Source organism: Ranitomeya imitator, chromosome 4, assembly GCF_032444005.1.
Source record: "Ranitomeya imitator isolate aRanImi1 chromosome 4, aRanImi1.pri, whole genome shotgun sequence".
NCBI lineage: Eukaryota > Metazoa > Chordata > Amphibia > Anura > Dendrobatidae > Ranitomeya > Ranitomeya imitator.
Window position 1 is genome coordinate 244,924,833 of NC_091285.1, and position 17,054 is coordinate 244,941,886.

Genomic DNA, 17,054 nt, shown 5'->3' on the forward strand with positions numbered 1-17,054 from the left:
ATTCTCTTGATTCTGTTGCTCTGAGATCTGATCTTCCGCTGCCTGACCCTTTGGACAGTATTCTCCTTATTCTGTTGCTCTGAGTTCTGATTTTCTGCTGCCTGACCCTTTGGACAGTATTCTCCTGATTCTGTTGCTCTGAGTTCTGATCTTCTGCTGCCTGACCCTTTGGACAGTATTCTCCTGATTCTGTTGCTCTGAGTTCTGATCTTCTGCTGCCTGACTGTAACAACTCTGCTGGCATCACGGCATGGCCTCACATCTCTCACACAATCTTACCCACTGCTCCAGGCCATGATGTGGTTTCTGTTTCATGCCATCTCCATGTTCTGTGTCTCTGCTCTGTGCATGCTTCATGGCTATGTGTGTAAGGGGCCGGCGCCTGAACTCTCTGGTTCTTATAGGAATCAGGTGCATCTGTCTAATCAGTTCCTGACCAATTACCAAGAGGCCTCCTGTATATAGTGCAGCTCCACCCTGTGCTCTGGGCCTGTGCAACTTACTCCCTCAGTCAGTTCTTAGCTGCTGAGGTGCCAGGTCCTGTCTCGGTTAATCTCTCTTGTCTGCCACCCAGGGGGGCGTTGTACCCTGGTCTTGTCCTGTGTAGCCACCCAGTGGGGCTTAGTACCTTGGTCTCTGTCTTGTGTAGCCACCCAGCGGGGCTTCATACCCTGGCTTGTGTCTATGTCTCTGTGTCTTGTCTCGTTCCTGACTCTGTCTTAGTCTAGTCCTATTCCACTGTCTGTTTATATCTGTCTTGGTTTGCTTTTTCTGCTCTGTTCGCCACTGTCTGTGGCTCTGCTTCTCTTTGCTCAGTTCTACCACAACCTGTGCTTCTGTGTCTCTCAGCTTTTCCCTCAGCTCTGCTCTCTGTAACTTTGCTCTGCATTCTGACCTTGCTTTACACTCTGTGGCTTTGCTCTCAGCTCTGCACTCAGACCTTGCTTCGCACTCTCTGGCTTTGCTCTGTGGCTCCGCTCTTTGCGGTTCTATCTGGCTCCGCCTCCTGTGTTTCTGCACTTGGCTCCGTCTCCGCCTCCAGCGGCTCCGCTCTTGGCATTACCTCCAGCGTCTCCGCTTTTGGTTCCGCCTCCAGCGTCTCCGCTCTTGGCTCCGCCTCCAGCATCTCCGCTCTTGGCTCCGCCTCCAGCATCTCCGCCTCCAGCATCTCCGCTCTTGGCTCCGCCTCCTGCGTCTCCACTCTTGGCTCCGCCTCTTGCGGCTCCGTCCTTGGCTCTGCCTTCTCCTTCTCTTCTTAGTTCCACCTTCTACTCGTACTCAGCCTCCTGCGTTTCTGTTCTTGGTTCTAGCTCTTGTGCTTTCGCTCTGCATCCGCTCTTGCAGTCTTTCTCTACTTGTTACTTAGTCCTCCTGTCTGAACAGGTTCCAACCTGTTTCACATACCTGCCTGCAGACTGGTCCCTACCGGTTCTTCCTATGTTCCAGCCGTACCCGCCTGCCTACCAGAGAGCCAGCCGTGTCCGCCTTCCCGCCAGTGTCTCTGTTGTACCCGTCTGCCTGCCTGTGTCCCAGCCGTGCCCGCCTGTCAGCCAGAGTGCGAGCCGTGCCCGCTCCGTTCCTTAGTGGGATCAGCAGCCATAGCCAGACATCACCCTGGAGTGGTACCTGGTAGCTTCCTATTGTACAAGTCTGACCTCACCATCAGAGGCTCCAGCGAACACCTAGGAAGCTACTTAGTTACGCCCCTTCCAGGGAAGTTTGGTCTGTGGTCCAGTGGGGCCACACCCCCGTATGCCCGCGCCAACCAGTCTGGGCGCGCGCGTGACACTGACCCTTTGGACAGTATTCTCCTGATTCTGTTGCTCTGAGTTCTGATCTTCTGCTGCCTGACCCTTTGGACAGTATTATGACTATCTCTTTGTCTTGTCCTTCGGCTTTTGATCCGCTATCTCTTGTTATTGTCCCTGGACTGTGACCTGACTTACGCCTTCGTCTTTTTCCTTGGTTATCTATGTACTCTCTTGATATTGACCCTGGAGCGTCTGACTCATGGCCTGTCCGTGAGTAGTGACTAGCGTCACAAATCTGTTGCGAAATCTGCTTGTCTATCTTGCTGCAGACTTGCCACAGACTTTACCCTATGCTTTGTAAGGATTCTCAGCAAGCATTGATATGCAGCATACTTTACAGCTTACGAATGCTCTGATACTCCCAATGTCAGGTGTGAGAGCATAGAACAAGCCAAGGTGATAAGCTCCTGCATACATGGTGGATGCCAGCTGTGTTATACAGACAGCGCCTGCCTCTAAAAGCAGCGACTGGAGAAAGCTCCGATTGCTGCTGTTTAACCATCTAAATGCCACTATCAATCTTGTTCCATACAATGCGGCTGAGGTGAGCTGACCGATTCCCATGGCAGCTGGATGTCTACTAATGGCACCCTTGGCGCGCCAATGAAGGCCAGCCTGCCATGATAAATACCACATATAGTATTACAGTATATAGAATAAGAGGTCAAATATAACATTTAAATCACTCCTCTTCCATTTTTGTTAGTTCAAAAATAAATGTTTAAAATAAGAATTAAAAAACAAAACACATTTTGTATCAATAAATCAATAAAAACCTTCAGATTGACACTCATTGAACAGTGTCTCATAGGGCCCATCAACCGGAAAATGAAAAAGTTATGGTGATCAGAAAAAGTTGACCCAAATCTAAACCATTTTTATTACAAATTCTGACATTTTTTAGCCACTGAAATGTAATAATTATACAATTTTGGTATAGCTGTAATCGTAAAATACAAAACTTAGCTATCTTGGAAGATAAATGAGGGAACAAGTCATGAGGGAACTCAGTCATGAAAACTCAGTGTTGTGTTAAATCCTTGTTATGGCTCAAAAAAATAACCAAAAATGGCCTTAGCTAAAGCTTTAGGGTAACAGAGACAGAAAGGGGGAGAGATGTTACCAGAATTAGGATTTAAGGGACGATGCACCGTGCCATGTAACGTACCATCATACCGGCTCTTTCATCATCTGTTCCATTTGGAAAAAATGTTGATTTGAATTGTTCCACATCAGAAATCTCATCAATATCCAGTGAGCAAAACTGTTCAAGGTACCTCCCATAGCACTGAAAGAGCGCCAGCTTGTACTCCTGCAAATGAGTCATGAGAGAATAGCGAATCCTTTTATTACTCAGGGATAAGTTACATGGAGTTTTGAAAAGGAATCTGTCCCCAGGATTTTGCCAGAGCAGAATGAAGCAGGGGCAGAGCCCTGATTCCAGCGATGTGTCACTTACTTGGATGCTTGCTGTAGATTTGATAAAATCACTGTGTTATTACCAGGAGAAATCACTAGAGGAATAGTAAATCTGCTGCCATGTAGTCCTCCATATTCCTGAGTTCTGTACAACCTCACCCCCAACACTGATTGGCAACTTTCTGCCTATGCACAGTGTACACACAAGGCTGTCAATCAGTGGTGTGGGCGGGGTTATACAAGGCTCAGCATTCAGAGAAGTGGCAATCTGCAAAATAGAAAACACTGATTTTATCAAAACTGAAGCAAGCAGCCCAGCAAGTGATACATTGCTGGAATCAGTATGTCTGCCCCAACATCATGCTACTCTCAGATGGGGTTGCAAAAACCTGTTCACAAATTCCTTTAAGTTAATTGTAACTGATAAAGATAGTATGTTATCGAATACATTATTATTATATGTTTGTTTGCATAAACATACATATAGGATCTTTCCCCTCTTACTGTTCTATGACATCTGGTACGTGTTATGTGTGTTCTGTCTCCACACAAGGTGAATGGCGGTGCAGCTGACTGATAAGGTGCTGTGAGATTTCTTTACTACCTCCGTATCCAAGACAAGGAGCAGACAGGACCAGCGTCCACAGACCCGGACTTAGGACCACAGCATAGGTACAGTTCAGTGTCTATATACACTATGCATAGGCAGAAAGCTGCCAAATAATAGTGGGAACGGATTTATGCTGAGTTTATAAATATGGAGGACTGCATGCCATCAGGTTTACGTGTCATCTAGTGATAATCTCCTGCTGATAAAACAGTGATGTTATCAAAACTACAGCAAGCAGCCCAGCATGTGACACATCATTGGAATCAGGGTCTCTGCCTCTACATTATTATGCTGCTATCAGATTAGGTGCCAAAAAATGGTGACAGACTCCATTTAACAAGGAATGATATGAAAAGCTACAACAATCTATTAATTCTGACCATAAAAGTCTATCTTCCCATAGTTTCATCATCACAGAACGCAGCATCTAACAGTACTGAATGGATGAGTCACAGCCATGATTCACCAATATGTCACCAACAGCACCCCGCCAGACGATTCATTCTCAGGGAAATACACACATCACATAGTGATCACTGCCCGCGGGACTGACGGACGTACGAGCTTGTCATGTGAACAGCAGCAGGACGCTAGCGAGGCAAAAGACTGCCAAATCTCAGTGCGTCACACATGAATAACCTTGACTTACCCCGATCTGAGCAAGGCTATCGCCGACCTTAAGAAGCTTTTCTTGGTAATAACACGCTGGCAGTCGGGGTTTATACTTGACCCATATATGAAACAAAGTACTGGATCTGCAGAAACAACAGAAATATGTGCAACTGAAAGCCTGCATTAATCTATGACACCAGGAAACAGTCACATAAAATCACAGATATTTTCTACATCCTGTAGAGTACAGTAGCATGTAAGAGTTAGGGCACCCCTGGTCAAAACTACTGTTATTGTGAACAGTTAAGAAAGTTGAAGATGAAATGATTAGTGATGAGCAAATATACTCGGTACTCGATATTTCCCGAGCACGCTCGGGTGTCCTCCAGGTATTTGTAAGTACCTGTGGGGGTTGCCTGGTTGCTAGGGAATCCCTACATGTAATCAAGCTGGCTAACAGATGTAAATCATTCAGCTGCGGTGCTGAAAACTAAATCTCCGAGCACTAAAAAATACTTGGGGGTCACCCGAGCGTGCTCGGGAAATCTCGAGTACCGAGTAATGTTTTACATTTTAAAAATTATAGAAAGAAAAATGGGCCGATACAAAAGTTTGGGCACACGGCATGGTATCTACCAGCGCCCCCTTTTGAACATGTCACAGCTTGTAAACACTTTTTGTAGCCAGCAGTGATAAGCCAGCACACGCGGGTGTTATCCAAGTATTTCGGGCGTGCTCGAATAATATGTTCGAGTCTCTGTGGCTGCATGATTCGCGGCTAACAAACAGGCAATTCGCGCATGCGTTGTGGCTGTTTAGCAGCCGCGGGGACTCGAACATATCACTCGAGCATTCACAAAATACTTGGATAACACCCGAGCATGCTCGGATAACACGATATCATCCGAGCATGCTCGCTCATCACTAGTGGCCAGCCTAGAGTCTTTCAATTCGTGTTTGAGGGCTTTTCATCCATTGTTCCTTGGAAAATTCTTCCAGTTCTGTGAGATTCCTGGGTAATCTGGCATGCACTGCTACTTTGATTTTTAACCACAGATTTTCAATGATGTTCAGATCAGGGGACTGAGGGCCATTGTAAAACCTTCAGCATGCAGCTTTTGAGGTAGTGGATTTTCACGTGTGTTTTGGATCATTATTAGTGACTAGATGGCAGCCCGATTCTAAAGAACCGGGAGTCTAGAATCCATATATACTTGAAATTCGGCAGGAGCTTGAAGAGCAACGTCACTGGGCCCGCCTCCACGCAGTAGAAACTTGCTGTGAGGTAAAAATTCAAAAATCACACCAAAATGGCGGGCGGAGTGTGTCACAGTACGGCACGTTTCTGATTGGTCGCTCGCAGCAGGCGGCAACCAATCAGACACTGGACACTGTTGACGTCACTTATCTCCGCACATTAGCTCCGGACATTAGCTCCGGACATTAGCTCCGGACAAAGCCACAGAAGTTGGCACAAATTGCAGGAAGTAGTATTCTAGGCAATTATATATTAGATGAGCGAGTATACTAATTGCTCAGGAAGAATGCCTGTTTGTTAGGGAATTCCCACATGTCTTCAGGCTGTCAAGCAGCCGTAAATCAAGCAGCTGATGCCACGAAAACTAAATCTCCGAGCATTAACAAATACTCGGAGATCACCCAAGCGTGCTCGGGAAAACCCGAGCAACGAGTATACTTGCTCATCATTAATTATTATCCATTTGTAGAAGCCATCCTCTTTCAACTTCAGCTTTTTTACAGAAGGTGCTATGTTTGCATCAAGAATTTTCCGAAATTTAATTGAATCCATTCTTCCCTCTACCCGTGAAATGTTTCCTATACAATAGGCTGCAACACAACCCCAAAGCATGATTGATCCACCCCCATGCTTGATGGTTGGCGAGATGTTCTTTTCCTGAAATTCTGTGCCCTTTCTTCTTCACACAAACCTTTTATCATTGTGGCTGAAGAGTTCTATTTTAACCTCAACGGTCCACAGGACTTGTTTCCAAAATACATCAGGCTTGTTTATATGTTCTTTTGCATACTTCTAACACTGAATTTTATGGTGAGGACTCAGGAGAGGTTTTCTTCTGATGACTTTTCCATGAATGTCATATTTGGGCAGGTGTCTGTGAACAGAAGAACAATGTACCACAACTCCAGAGTCTGCTAAATCTTTCTGAAGATCTTTTGCAGTCAAGAGTGGGTACTGATTTGCCTCTCTAGTAAGCCTATGAGCAGCTCTCAATGAAATTTAGCTTGGTCTCCCAGAACTTATCTTGACCGCCACAGTTCCTGCTAACTGCTATTTCTTAATTACATTTCGAACTGAGGAAAGGGCAACTTCAAAACGCTTTTCTATCTTCTTATAGCCTTCTGCTTTGTGAGACGCCACCATTTTCATTTTCAGAGTGCTATACAGCTGCTTAGAAGACCCAATGGCTGCTGTTTTTGGCACAAGGTTAGAGGAGGCTGGGTTTTTATAAAGCTGGGAAATTTACATCACCTGGCCTCTCCTAACTATGACAGTGAACAATCCATAACCCTAACAGGGTAATTAAGGTTTGAAACCGTGATTAAAGTTATCTGAGCACACAAATCTCTGTATTTTTTGGATTATAACACTTTTTTTCCCTCAAATTTTGGGGGAAAATTAGGGTGCGTCTTATAATGCGTATCTACCTTACCGGCCGCAGGCTGGGATGAGGGGGTGTTCGTATGTGCGGTGTGGCGCGCCGCTGCAGGTGTTCGGTCCTGCGGGTCTTCGGTGCTGCGGGAGCTCTACCGACATCTTGTGATAGCCCAGAGCCCCCACAGTTACTTGGTTTCCTATGCAGTGGACTGAACCCCGAAGAAATGGCTGCAAAGGGCGGAGCATGCACAGATGGAGATCTCGGCACCAAGATCTTGGGAGATGAGATCTCAGCACTGGGATCTCATCTCTCGAGATCTTGTTGCTGAGATCTCTATCTGCACATGCGCCACCCCTGGCCGGCAGCCATTTTCCCAGAGTCCAGTTCACCGCATAGGAAATCAAGTAACTGCGGGGGCTCTGGGCTTTCACAAGATGTCAGCAGAGCCCCCGCAGCACCGAAGACCCGCAGCACCGCGCCACACCACATAACCGAATACCCCCTCATCCCAGCCTGCGGCCTGGAGCAACGCTCTACTCTTGCCTTCTCCAGCGGCGATCCTGGGACCCCGCTTCACCGCAGCCACCACCACCAGTAAGCAATAAGAAGCATGGATTATTAGATGCACCACCATTTTATTAAAAAAAAAGGCTTTTTTTCCTATATTTCTCCTCAAAATTTGGGGTGCGCCTTATAATCCGGTGCATCTTAGGCGAGTTTGACATTTGGGAGGGTGTGACTTTAATGGGCATGTCTAAATCAGTTCCTGGACATGTGCAGTCCGAAGTACGCAAGCGCATCAAACGCATGCATACGCAAAGACATGTGTACGCATGCGTTACCATAGACAGTAATGTGTTTTTTTGCCGCATACCTTGCGCTAACAACCGCTTATGTTTCTAGGTGGCAAATTGATGCCTCTAAAATTACTACATGTTGCGTTTACCGCGCCAAACCGCAGACGACGAAACGACGCATGCGTCGTCAAACGCGGCAAAACGCAACCAATCGCAGACACATGCGTCTCTAATGTTAAATATAAGAAAACACAACGCATGCGGATAATTGCGGAAGAAACGCTGCGGACACAACCGCAAATGTGAAACCGGACTTATAAAGCAAAAAATATGGTATGTGGACCGCAGACCCTACATCATGAATTCTACTAAATTGGAGTTGTATCTATCTACTATATAATTGCCTAAGGGTCACTTCCGTTTGTCCTTCTGTCTGTCACGGTTCATTCGCTGATTGGTCTCGCCAGCTGCCTGTCATGGCTGCCGCGACCAATCAGCGATGGGCACAGTCTGGAAGAGAATGGCCGCTCCTTACTCGCCGCAGTCAGTGCCTGTCGCCCGCATACTCCCTTCTGGGAGGTGGAGCCGCATATTCATGACTGTAACCGCTCATACAGTAGAAGGTGCGGCCAGGACAGGAATCAGTGCCAGCGAGGGAGCCGGGTAAGTATTTTAAGAACAGCGGGCGGGCGCACAGGGGGTGGGAGGGGGTTGGGGACATGGATCTTTATTTTAAACACGAGAAACAAAAAAAAAAAAGGAATATTCATATCTTTTCTACAGCAAACGCTGCTGCAGGGAAGATATGAATCGCGGCTTCAGCACCAGTGGGGGGAACAGCGCTAACTGTAGCGCCGTCTCCTGCACGGCACACGGACTGCACACGGACAACGTCCGTGTGCGGTACGTGTTTTACACGGACCCATTGACTTTAATGGGTGTAATCCGTGCGCTCCCACGAACACTGACATGTCTCCGTGTTTGGCAAAAAATCAATGACATCTGCACAGATGCACTGATTTGAATGTGTCTACGTGTGTCAGTGGCCCCGATACGTGAGGAAACTGTCACCTCACGTACCGGAGCCACTGACGTGTGAAACCGGCCTTAGAGTCTGACACCCTTGATCAAGCACATAGAGCTATATTTACACCCCTGCCCTGATCTTACACATTAGGGTCTGTTCACACCCCTAATTAAGCATATTAAGGTCCAGTGGCACTAGAGTCTGATGGGCCCCAGTGCAAGATTTGGACCAGGCCGCACTCCATCCTGAATATATACAGTGTGTCCGTAAAGTCATGGTGCACTTTTGACCATTCACTGGAAAGCAACAAAAAAACTCTAGAAATGTGAAATCTGCTCCAAATAAAAGAAAAACTCTCCTAGTTTCATACCTATTCAGTGCAGTTTGTTGCCCTACACACATCCAAACGATAGTGAAGTTCTTGGCACACACGGGTAAGGGCGTCTGGTGTAAGAGAAAGAATAACGTCTGTGATTCTCTGTTTTATGGAAAGTCACCTCATCGCTAAACACAATCTTCTGCAAAAATCTTGCATCATTGTCGATCTCATAAAGCATATCTGTACCAAATGTGCATCGTTTCGGTCTATCCGCCGGTTTGATAGCGTGCAACAGCCGCAATTTGTACCCCGTAAAACAGAGACGTTTCTTTAACACCTTATGAACTGTAGTCTTCGTTAGGTGTACTTGTCGAGCACACGCACAGATTTTTTTAGGGCTCCTTAGGTAGCTATCCTGTATAGCCTCTACAGACTCATCACTGACTGATGGCCTACCAGAACGGAGGTTTCTCCACCAAACTGCTGGTTTTCTTCAACTTCTTATCCCACCGAGTAATGATATTACTATGTGGTGGCGCTTCGTTATAAACGCGCCGATATTCACATAGCACTTTGGTCACGAATTCGAATTTAGCGAGCCACAGAACACACTGAACTTTCCTCTGTACTGTCCACATCTCAACAGGCATGGAAAACCACACAGCTGGCATAAGCTTGTGGTTGCATGATGTCACAGACCTGGCAGTGTATTAATCAGCATTCAGTTTATCAGGGGTTAATCTGACTGGGGGCTCAGCAACAGCTTAAATGAGTTTGTGTTGTTTGATTGGTTCTTGCTATCTCTCCTCATGAACAGGTCTGATATGATTGGGCCAGAGAAAGGGCGCCAAAATGTAAACCATAAATAGATCCTGTGACTGGTCAAAAGTGCACCATGACTTTACGGACACACTGTATCGCGCACGTGCCAGATGGGTCTGGGTGTCGCAATACACTTCGACTGGATGTTTATCCAAGGACAAACATCTAGTTGAAGTTTCTGCTGACATCGGCGTACCCCTAATGCGCCAGGCCCGGTCGTCCACTGTGACTGTGGTCGCTAGGCTCCTGTTAGGGACTCTTCACACCCCTGATCAACCATATTGTTACACACCCGTCCCGGGTCTGGGCTCTGTTCCCTGCACCCTGGACCGCTAAACATTGTTGTGCTCCACGTCCAGCTTTGCAAGTAAACAGGCGTGCTCCCTTGGGTTCATCTACCTAGGCCTATATAGGGCTTTCTAAACTATTAAGACTTTTAATTTTTATATGCACACACCCCTTTCTGCGGTCTCCAGAACATCTCCAGGCTGGTGGCAGTTTCCAGTAACTCAGTTACCTCTCTGCCTACGGCTTTCAGTACTTTTGATCAGGGTCATCTGGATATTTTGGGTTGTCATTATGATTTGAAAAGAGAAAACACAGTTCTTTGACAATAAATGGCTTCACCCAACCACTAGCCATGACTTGAGAAAAAGCTTTGGTGTAATCATTCATATTCTCTGAAAAAAGGCCAAGAAAGCAAAAATTCTGCCAGGGCATGCAAACTTTTTAGCACAACTGTGGGACATACTAAAATGAATGAAGAAAAGGAATAAATAAAAAGAATGAACATAAACTGAACATGAAATATATGTAGAAAATTAGGAAATCAACATAGATACATAAAAACAGGTGCACATTATATTCCCTGAGGTTGATAGGTGGGGAATGAACATAAAATGTATTTACAGAATAGGAGAATGAACACAAACCCCACATAAACAGGTGTATATCATATTCCCTGAGCCTGATAGGCGGGGAATGAACATGAAATATATGTAGATAATAGAGGAATGAACACATATCCCATATAAACTGATGTATATTATATTCCCTGAGCCTGATAGGTGGGGAATGAACATGAAATATATGTAGAGAATAGAGGAATAAACACATGTCCCATATAAACAGGTGTATATCATATTCCCTGAGCCTGATAGGAGGGGAATGAACATGAAATATATGTAGATAATAGAGGAATGAACACATATCCCATATAAACTGGTGTATATTATATTCCCTGAGCCTGATAGGTGGGGAATGAACATGAAATATACTGTATATACTCGAGTATAAGCCGACCCGAGTATAAGCCGACCCCCCTAATTTTGCCACAAAAAACTGGGAAAACTTATTGACTCGAGTATAAGCCTAGGGTGGAAATGCAGAAGCCACCGGTGAATTTCAATAATGAAAATAGATCATTATTTCCCCATAGCTGTGCCATATAGTGCTCTGCGCCGTTCATTATTGCCCTATAGCTCTGCCCCATATAGTGCTCTGCGCTGTTCATTATTGCCCTATAGCTGTGCCCCGTATAGTGCTCTGCACCATTCATTATTGCCCTATAGCTGTGCCCCATATAGTGCTCTGCACCGTTCATTATTGCCCTATAGCTGTGCCCCATTTAGTGCTCTGCACCGTTCATTATTGCCCTATAGCTGTGCCCCATATAGTGCTCTGCACCGTTCATTATTGCCCTATAGCTCTGCCCCATATAGTGCTCTTGCACCGTTCATATTGCCCCATAGAAAGCTCTGCCATTGTCGCTGCTGCAGTAAAAAAAAAAAAAAAAATAACATACTCACCTCTCTTGCTTGCAGCTCCCGGCATCTCGTTCCGGTGTCTCCGCTCTGACTGATCAGGCAGAGGGCGCCGCGCACACTATATGCGTCATCGCGCCCTCTGACCTGAACAGTCAGAGCACAGAGACGCCGGGAAGATGGAGCGACGTCGGGAAGATGGAGCGGCGCCCGGCGGCTGGAACGCGGACAGGTGAATATTACATACTTACCTGGTCCTGGCGTCCGGCTCCTTCCCCCGGACAGCTGTCTTCGGTGCCGCAGCTTCTTCCTCTATCAGCGGTCACCGTTACCGCTGATTAGAGAAATGAATAGGCGGCTCCACCCGTATGGGAGGTGGAGCCGCCTATTCATTTCTCTAATGAGCGGTCCCACGTGACCGCTGAAGAGGGGAAGAACTGCAGCACCGAAAACCGTGGGACGGCAGGGGGAGCGCCAGGATCGCTGGGACTAGGTAAGTATGCCTCAGCAACCTCTCCCCCTCACCCGCCGACCCCACCGCCGTCCGTGACTCGAGTATAAGCCGAGAGGGGCACTTTCAGCCCAAAAATTTGGGCTGAAAATCTCGGCTTATACTCGAGTATATACGGTATGTAGATAATAGAGGAATGAACACATATCCCATATAAACTGGTGTATATTATATTCCCGGAGTCTGATAGGTGTCACGATCGCCGATACTTACCTGTCCGGCCGGCGCGCTCCCAACGTCCCTTCTTCTGGTCGGCTCGGCTTCTCTGCTTCTCGGCGCATCTGCGGTCCGCGCATGCGCCGTAGGGTCTCTTCCGCCGCTCTGCCTGCTGGGAGGTTGTGACCCGGTGGCTCCGCCTCCAATATGGCGGCGCCCACCGGGTATTTCTGTTCGGCGCTTCCTCAGGTAAGCGCCTGTGTATCTTCGCTGTAGCGTTCCTGCTAGCGCCAGCGTTGTGTTTGGGCCCATCCTTAGGTTACCTCTCTGTGTTCCGTTTCTCCGGTTTCTCCCTGTTCCTCCGGTTTTCCCCTGTTCCCTGTTCCTGCTGGTTTTTGGTTTTGCCTTGTCCTTACTGTGTTTTTCCTTTTCAGCTCTCTGCCTCGTCTCCCTCTGCGTTCCTGCTCCGCTGCTTCACCCAGTCGTCCCTTTGGCTCCGGCAGTTGCGGTACCATCCTCCTTGGGCCTGCTCCTAACGCTCCCTGTATAGGTTTGCTCGCCCTGGGGGGCTCTGGGACCGTGACCCAGAGGGTCCATTATGTCTCGTCGTCTCACCCCCGTGTAGCGCAATAGTATACACAGGCCATGGATCCCGCTGGAGCCTCGGCTGCTCAGAAAGAATTGCTCTTTCTTCGTGAAAATCAGTCCCGTATGATGGCCTTCATGAAGTCTATGGACTCCCGTTTGTCCTCACTTCAGTCTTCCGATCCCGGGAATGCGTCTTTGTGCTTAATTTGCAGCAAGAACTGGCGCAGCAGCGCGACACACAAATGCAAATTCTGTCTTATATGGCCGCGATAGATTCTCGCCTCCTCTCTCTGCAGACTTCTGCATCTACTCCCGCTCCGGTCCCCGCTTCTCACGCACCACCTCGTCTGGCCAAACCCCCACGTTATAATGGAGACCCCAAATTATGTCGGGGTTGCTTAAATCAGTGCCGTCTCCATTTTGAGCTCTTGCCCTTACAATATCCCACCGATCGGGCTAAGATAGCTTTCATAATTTCCCATCTTGAGGGGGATGCGTTGGCGTGGGTAAATCCTCTCTGGGAGCGAGACGACCATCTGATGTCACATTTAGCTGATTTCTTTGAAACCTTCCGTCGAGTTTTCGACGAACCTGGTCGTCTGGCCTCTACTACAGAGTCTCTTTTCAGTTTACAACAGGGGACTCTATCTGTGGGTCAGTACGCAATTCAGTTCCGCACGTTATCGTCAGATCTTGGGTGGAATAATGAGGCCTTGGTAGGGGCATTTTGGCGGGGATTGTCCGGACGCATTAAGGATGAGTTGGCGGGTCGAGATACTCCTACCAATTTGGAGGATTTGATATCTCTGGCTACCCGTATAGACCTCCGATTTCAAGAGCGTGCGCGTGAGAGAAGGAATCCTCGTCCTTCCCTGCCATTACGAAGACCACCTAGTCCCAGACCCAGAGCATCTACTATTGTACCAGCGCCAGAGCCGATGCAAGTGGACCGGCTCAAGATGTCTGAGCAACGGCGCCAGGAGAGGCGCACCCAAGGCTTGTGTTTCTACTGTGGTAGTGCTTCCCATCTCCTCCGTGCTTGCCCTGATCGTCCGGAAAACTCCTCCGCCTAGGTCAGGTAAGAGAGGCCTCCCTAGGTGCATGTGATACCTCTCAACCCCTTACGCTTTCCGTTTTACTTCATGTCTCTGGTAAACGCTATTCTTTGCTTGCCTACATTGACTCGGGTGCTGCCGGGAATTTTATTAGACAAGAGGAGGTTGTTAGATTTTCTGTTCCCGTTAGGACCCTAGAAAGTCCTCTTTTTCTTGCTTCGGTGGACGGTAAACCCTTGCAGGAGACTGTAACCCAAGTCACTCAGATAGTAGAGCTGCAAGTAGGGGTTTTACATAAGGAGAAAATTGCGTTTTACGTTTTAGCCAATATTTCTCATACAGTCCTTTTAGGTTTACCCTGGTTGCGGACCCACGAGCCCGCATTTGATTGGCATAATGGCAATATTCTTTTTTTGGGGGGGATTCCTGTCGGACTCGGTGTCTGTCGTCAGTACGTCCTGTGGGTGACTCTTCCTCTTCCCTTGTTCTTTCTGGTCTGCCTTCTGTCTACTCTTCTTTTTCTGATGTTTTCAATAAGAAGGAAGCGGAGAGTCTTCCCCCACATCGACCTTACGACTGTCCCATAGACCTGGTTCCTGGTACCATGCCTCCGCGAGGAAGAATCTACCCTCTCTCCCCTGCAGAGACTCAAGCCATGTCGGAGTACGTTCAGGAGAACCTTGCCAAAGGTTTCATTCGAAAATCCTCTTCGCCTGCAGGAGCCGGTTTCTTTTTCGTCAAGAAAAAAAAGACGGCTCTCTTCGTCCATGTATTGATTACAGAGGTTTGAACAACATAACGGTGAAGAACAAATATCCATTGCCATTAATCTCTGAGCTCTTTGACCGTTTAAGAGGAGCACGAGTGTTCACTAAGCTGGATCTCCGTGGTGCATACAATCTGGTACGAATTCGTGCAGGAGATGAATGGAAGACCGCGTTTAACACTCGAGACGGCCATTATGAGTACTTGGTTATGCCTTTTGGACTCTGTAACGCTCCTGCTGTTTTCCAAGAATTCGTAAATGACATCTTCAGAGATTGTCTGTATGTTAGTGTCGTGGTTTATCTAGACGACATTCTCATCTTCTCTCCGAATCTCTCCACTCATCGACGTGACGTCCGTCTGGTTTTACAACGTCTCCGTGAGAATCATCTTTTTGCCAAGATTGAAAAATGTGTTTTCGAACAGTCAAGTGTACCTTTCCTGGGATATATCGTTTCTGATGCCGGTCTAAGAATGGATCCAGCCAAAGTGTCTGCGGTTCTGGATTGGCCACGACCAGTAGGAGTTAAAGCCATTCAACGTTTCCTCGGCTTTGCCAATTACTATAGGCAATTCATCCCACATTTTTCTTCTTTAACCAAGCCCATCTCGGCTCTTACTCGCAAAGGGATTGATTCCAACAACTGGTCTACAGAGTCGTAAAATGCATTTCTCACTTTGAAACAGAGATTTGCTGAAGCTCCGGTGCTTCATCGCCCTGATGTCAACAGACCCTTCGTTCTTGAAGTGGATGCATCTTCCTTGGGAGTCGGAGCAGTCCTCTTACAAAAGTCAGCCTCTGGACGTATCGTCACGTGTGGTTTCTTCTCCAAGTCACTTTCGTCTTCGGGAACGAAACTACTCCATCGGAGACAAGGAACTGTTAGCCATTAAGTTGGCCTTAGAGGAGTGGCGTTATCTCCTCGAGGGGGCTGTTCACCCCTTCACTATATTTACGGACCATAAGAATCTAGCCTATGTGCAGTCGGCCCAAAGACTTAATCCTCGACAAGCTAGATGGTCCCTGTTTTTTGGACGTTTTGATTTTGAACTCCATTTTCGTCCTGGTGACAAGAATGTCCGAGCTGATGCTCTCTCACGGTCCTTTCAGCCGTTGGATGAACTGGAGACTCCTGCACATATTATTGACCCTGCTAGGATCATTTCCGTTACTCCTTTAGAAGTACTTAATTTGTAAAGCGCTGCGGAATATGTTGGCGCTATATAAATAAAAATTATTATAAATTATTATATAATCTCTTTACCTCCTGGGAAGACCTTCGTGGCAAGCGAGGACAGAAAGAAAGTACTACTCTGGGGTCATTCTTCTAAAATTGCTGGACATGCTGGAGTTAAGAAGACCCTTTCTCTTATTGCTCGCCACTATTGGTGGCCGTCCCTTCGTCAAGATGTCCGAGATTTCGTCGCTTCGTGTCCTTCTTGTGCTAAAAACAAGGTTCCCCAGCAATTACCTTCCGGACTCTTACATCAGCTACCAGTACCTTCTACTCCTTGGAGTCATATCGCCATGGACTTTATCACGGATCTCCCTCGCTCCTTTAATTGCTCCGTTATCCTGGTGGTTGTCGATCGATTTTCCAAAATGGCTCACTTCATACCCTTATCTGGTTTGCCATCTGCCCCCGAACTGGCGAAGATCTTCATCTGCCATATCTTCCGACTTCACGGCTTCCCTCTTCATATTGTTTCGGATCGAGGAGTCCAGTTCACGGCTCGATTCTGGAGAGCTCTGTGTGGCTTAATGAAAGTAACTCTAGATTTCTCCTCCACTTATCATCCTCAGTCTAATGGCCAAGTGGAGCGAGTCAATCAAATTCTCACGTCCTATCTACGACATTTCTCCAATGCTCATCATAACGATTGGGTTTCCTTGCTTCCTTGGGCGAATTTGCCTATAACAATCATCCTAATGAATCTTCTTCTAAATCTCCTTTCTTTGTGGTCTTTGGGCAACACCCTGGCATTCCTTTTCCCATTTCCAGCACTTCAGGCGTACCGGCGGCTGATTCTCTGTCCCTGGAGTTCTCCAAGATTTGGCTAGAGACTAAGGAGTCACTTCTAAAAGCTACTGATCGTATGAAAAGGTTTGCAGATAAAAGACGACTTGATGCTCCCCCATATCTACCGGGGGATAAGGTTTGG

General features: G+C 47.2%; 1 protein-coding gene across 6 annotated transcripts in view; it reads right to left on the bottom strand.

The window, feature by feature from the left end:
* CFAP54 (cilia and flagella associated protein 54) overlaps positions 1–17,054 on the bottom strand; it is a 752,512-nt gene that overhangs the window by 725,728 nt on the left and 9,730 nt on the right. For 5 of the 6 annotated variants that reach the window (XM_069764454.1, XM_069764457.1, XM_069764455.1 and 2 more), the window contains exons 2-3: positions 4,490–4,595; positions 2,980–3,123 (exon numbers count right to left, since the gene is read on the bottom strand). In XM_069764454.1, the coding sequence (XP_069620555.1) occupies positions 2,980–3,123; positions 4,490–4,595 (250 nt within the window). The remainder of the gene's footprint in view (positions 1–2,979; positions 3,124–4,489; positions 4,596–17,054) is intronic. The other variant, XM_069764456.1, reaches the window with a different exon arrangement.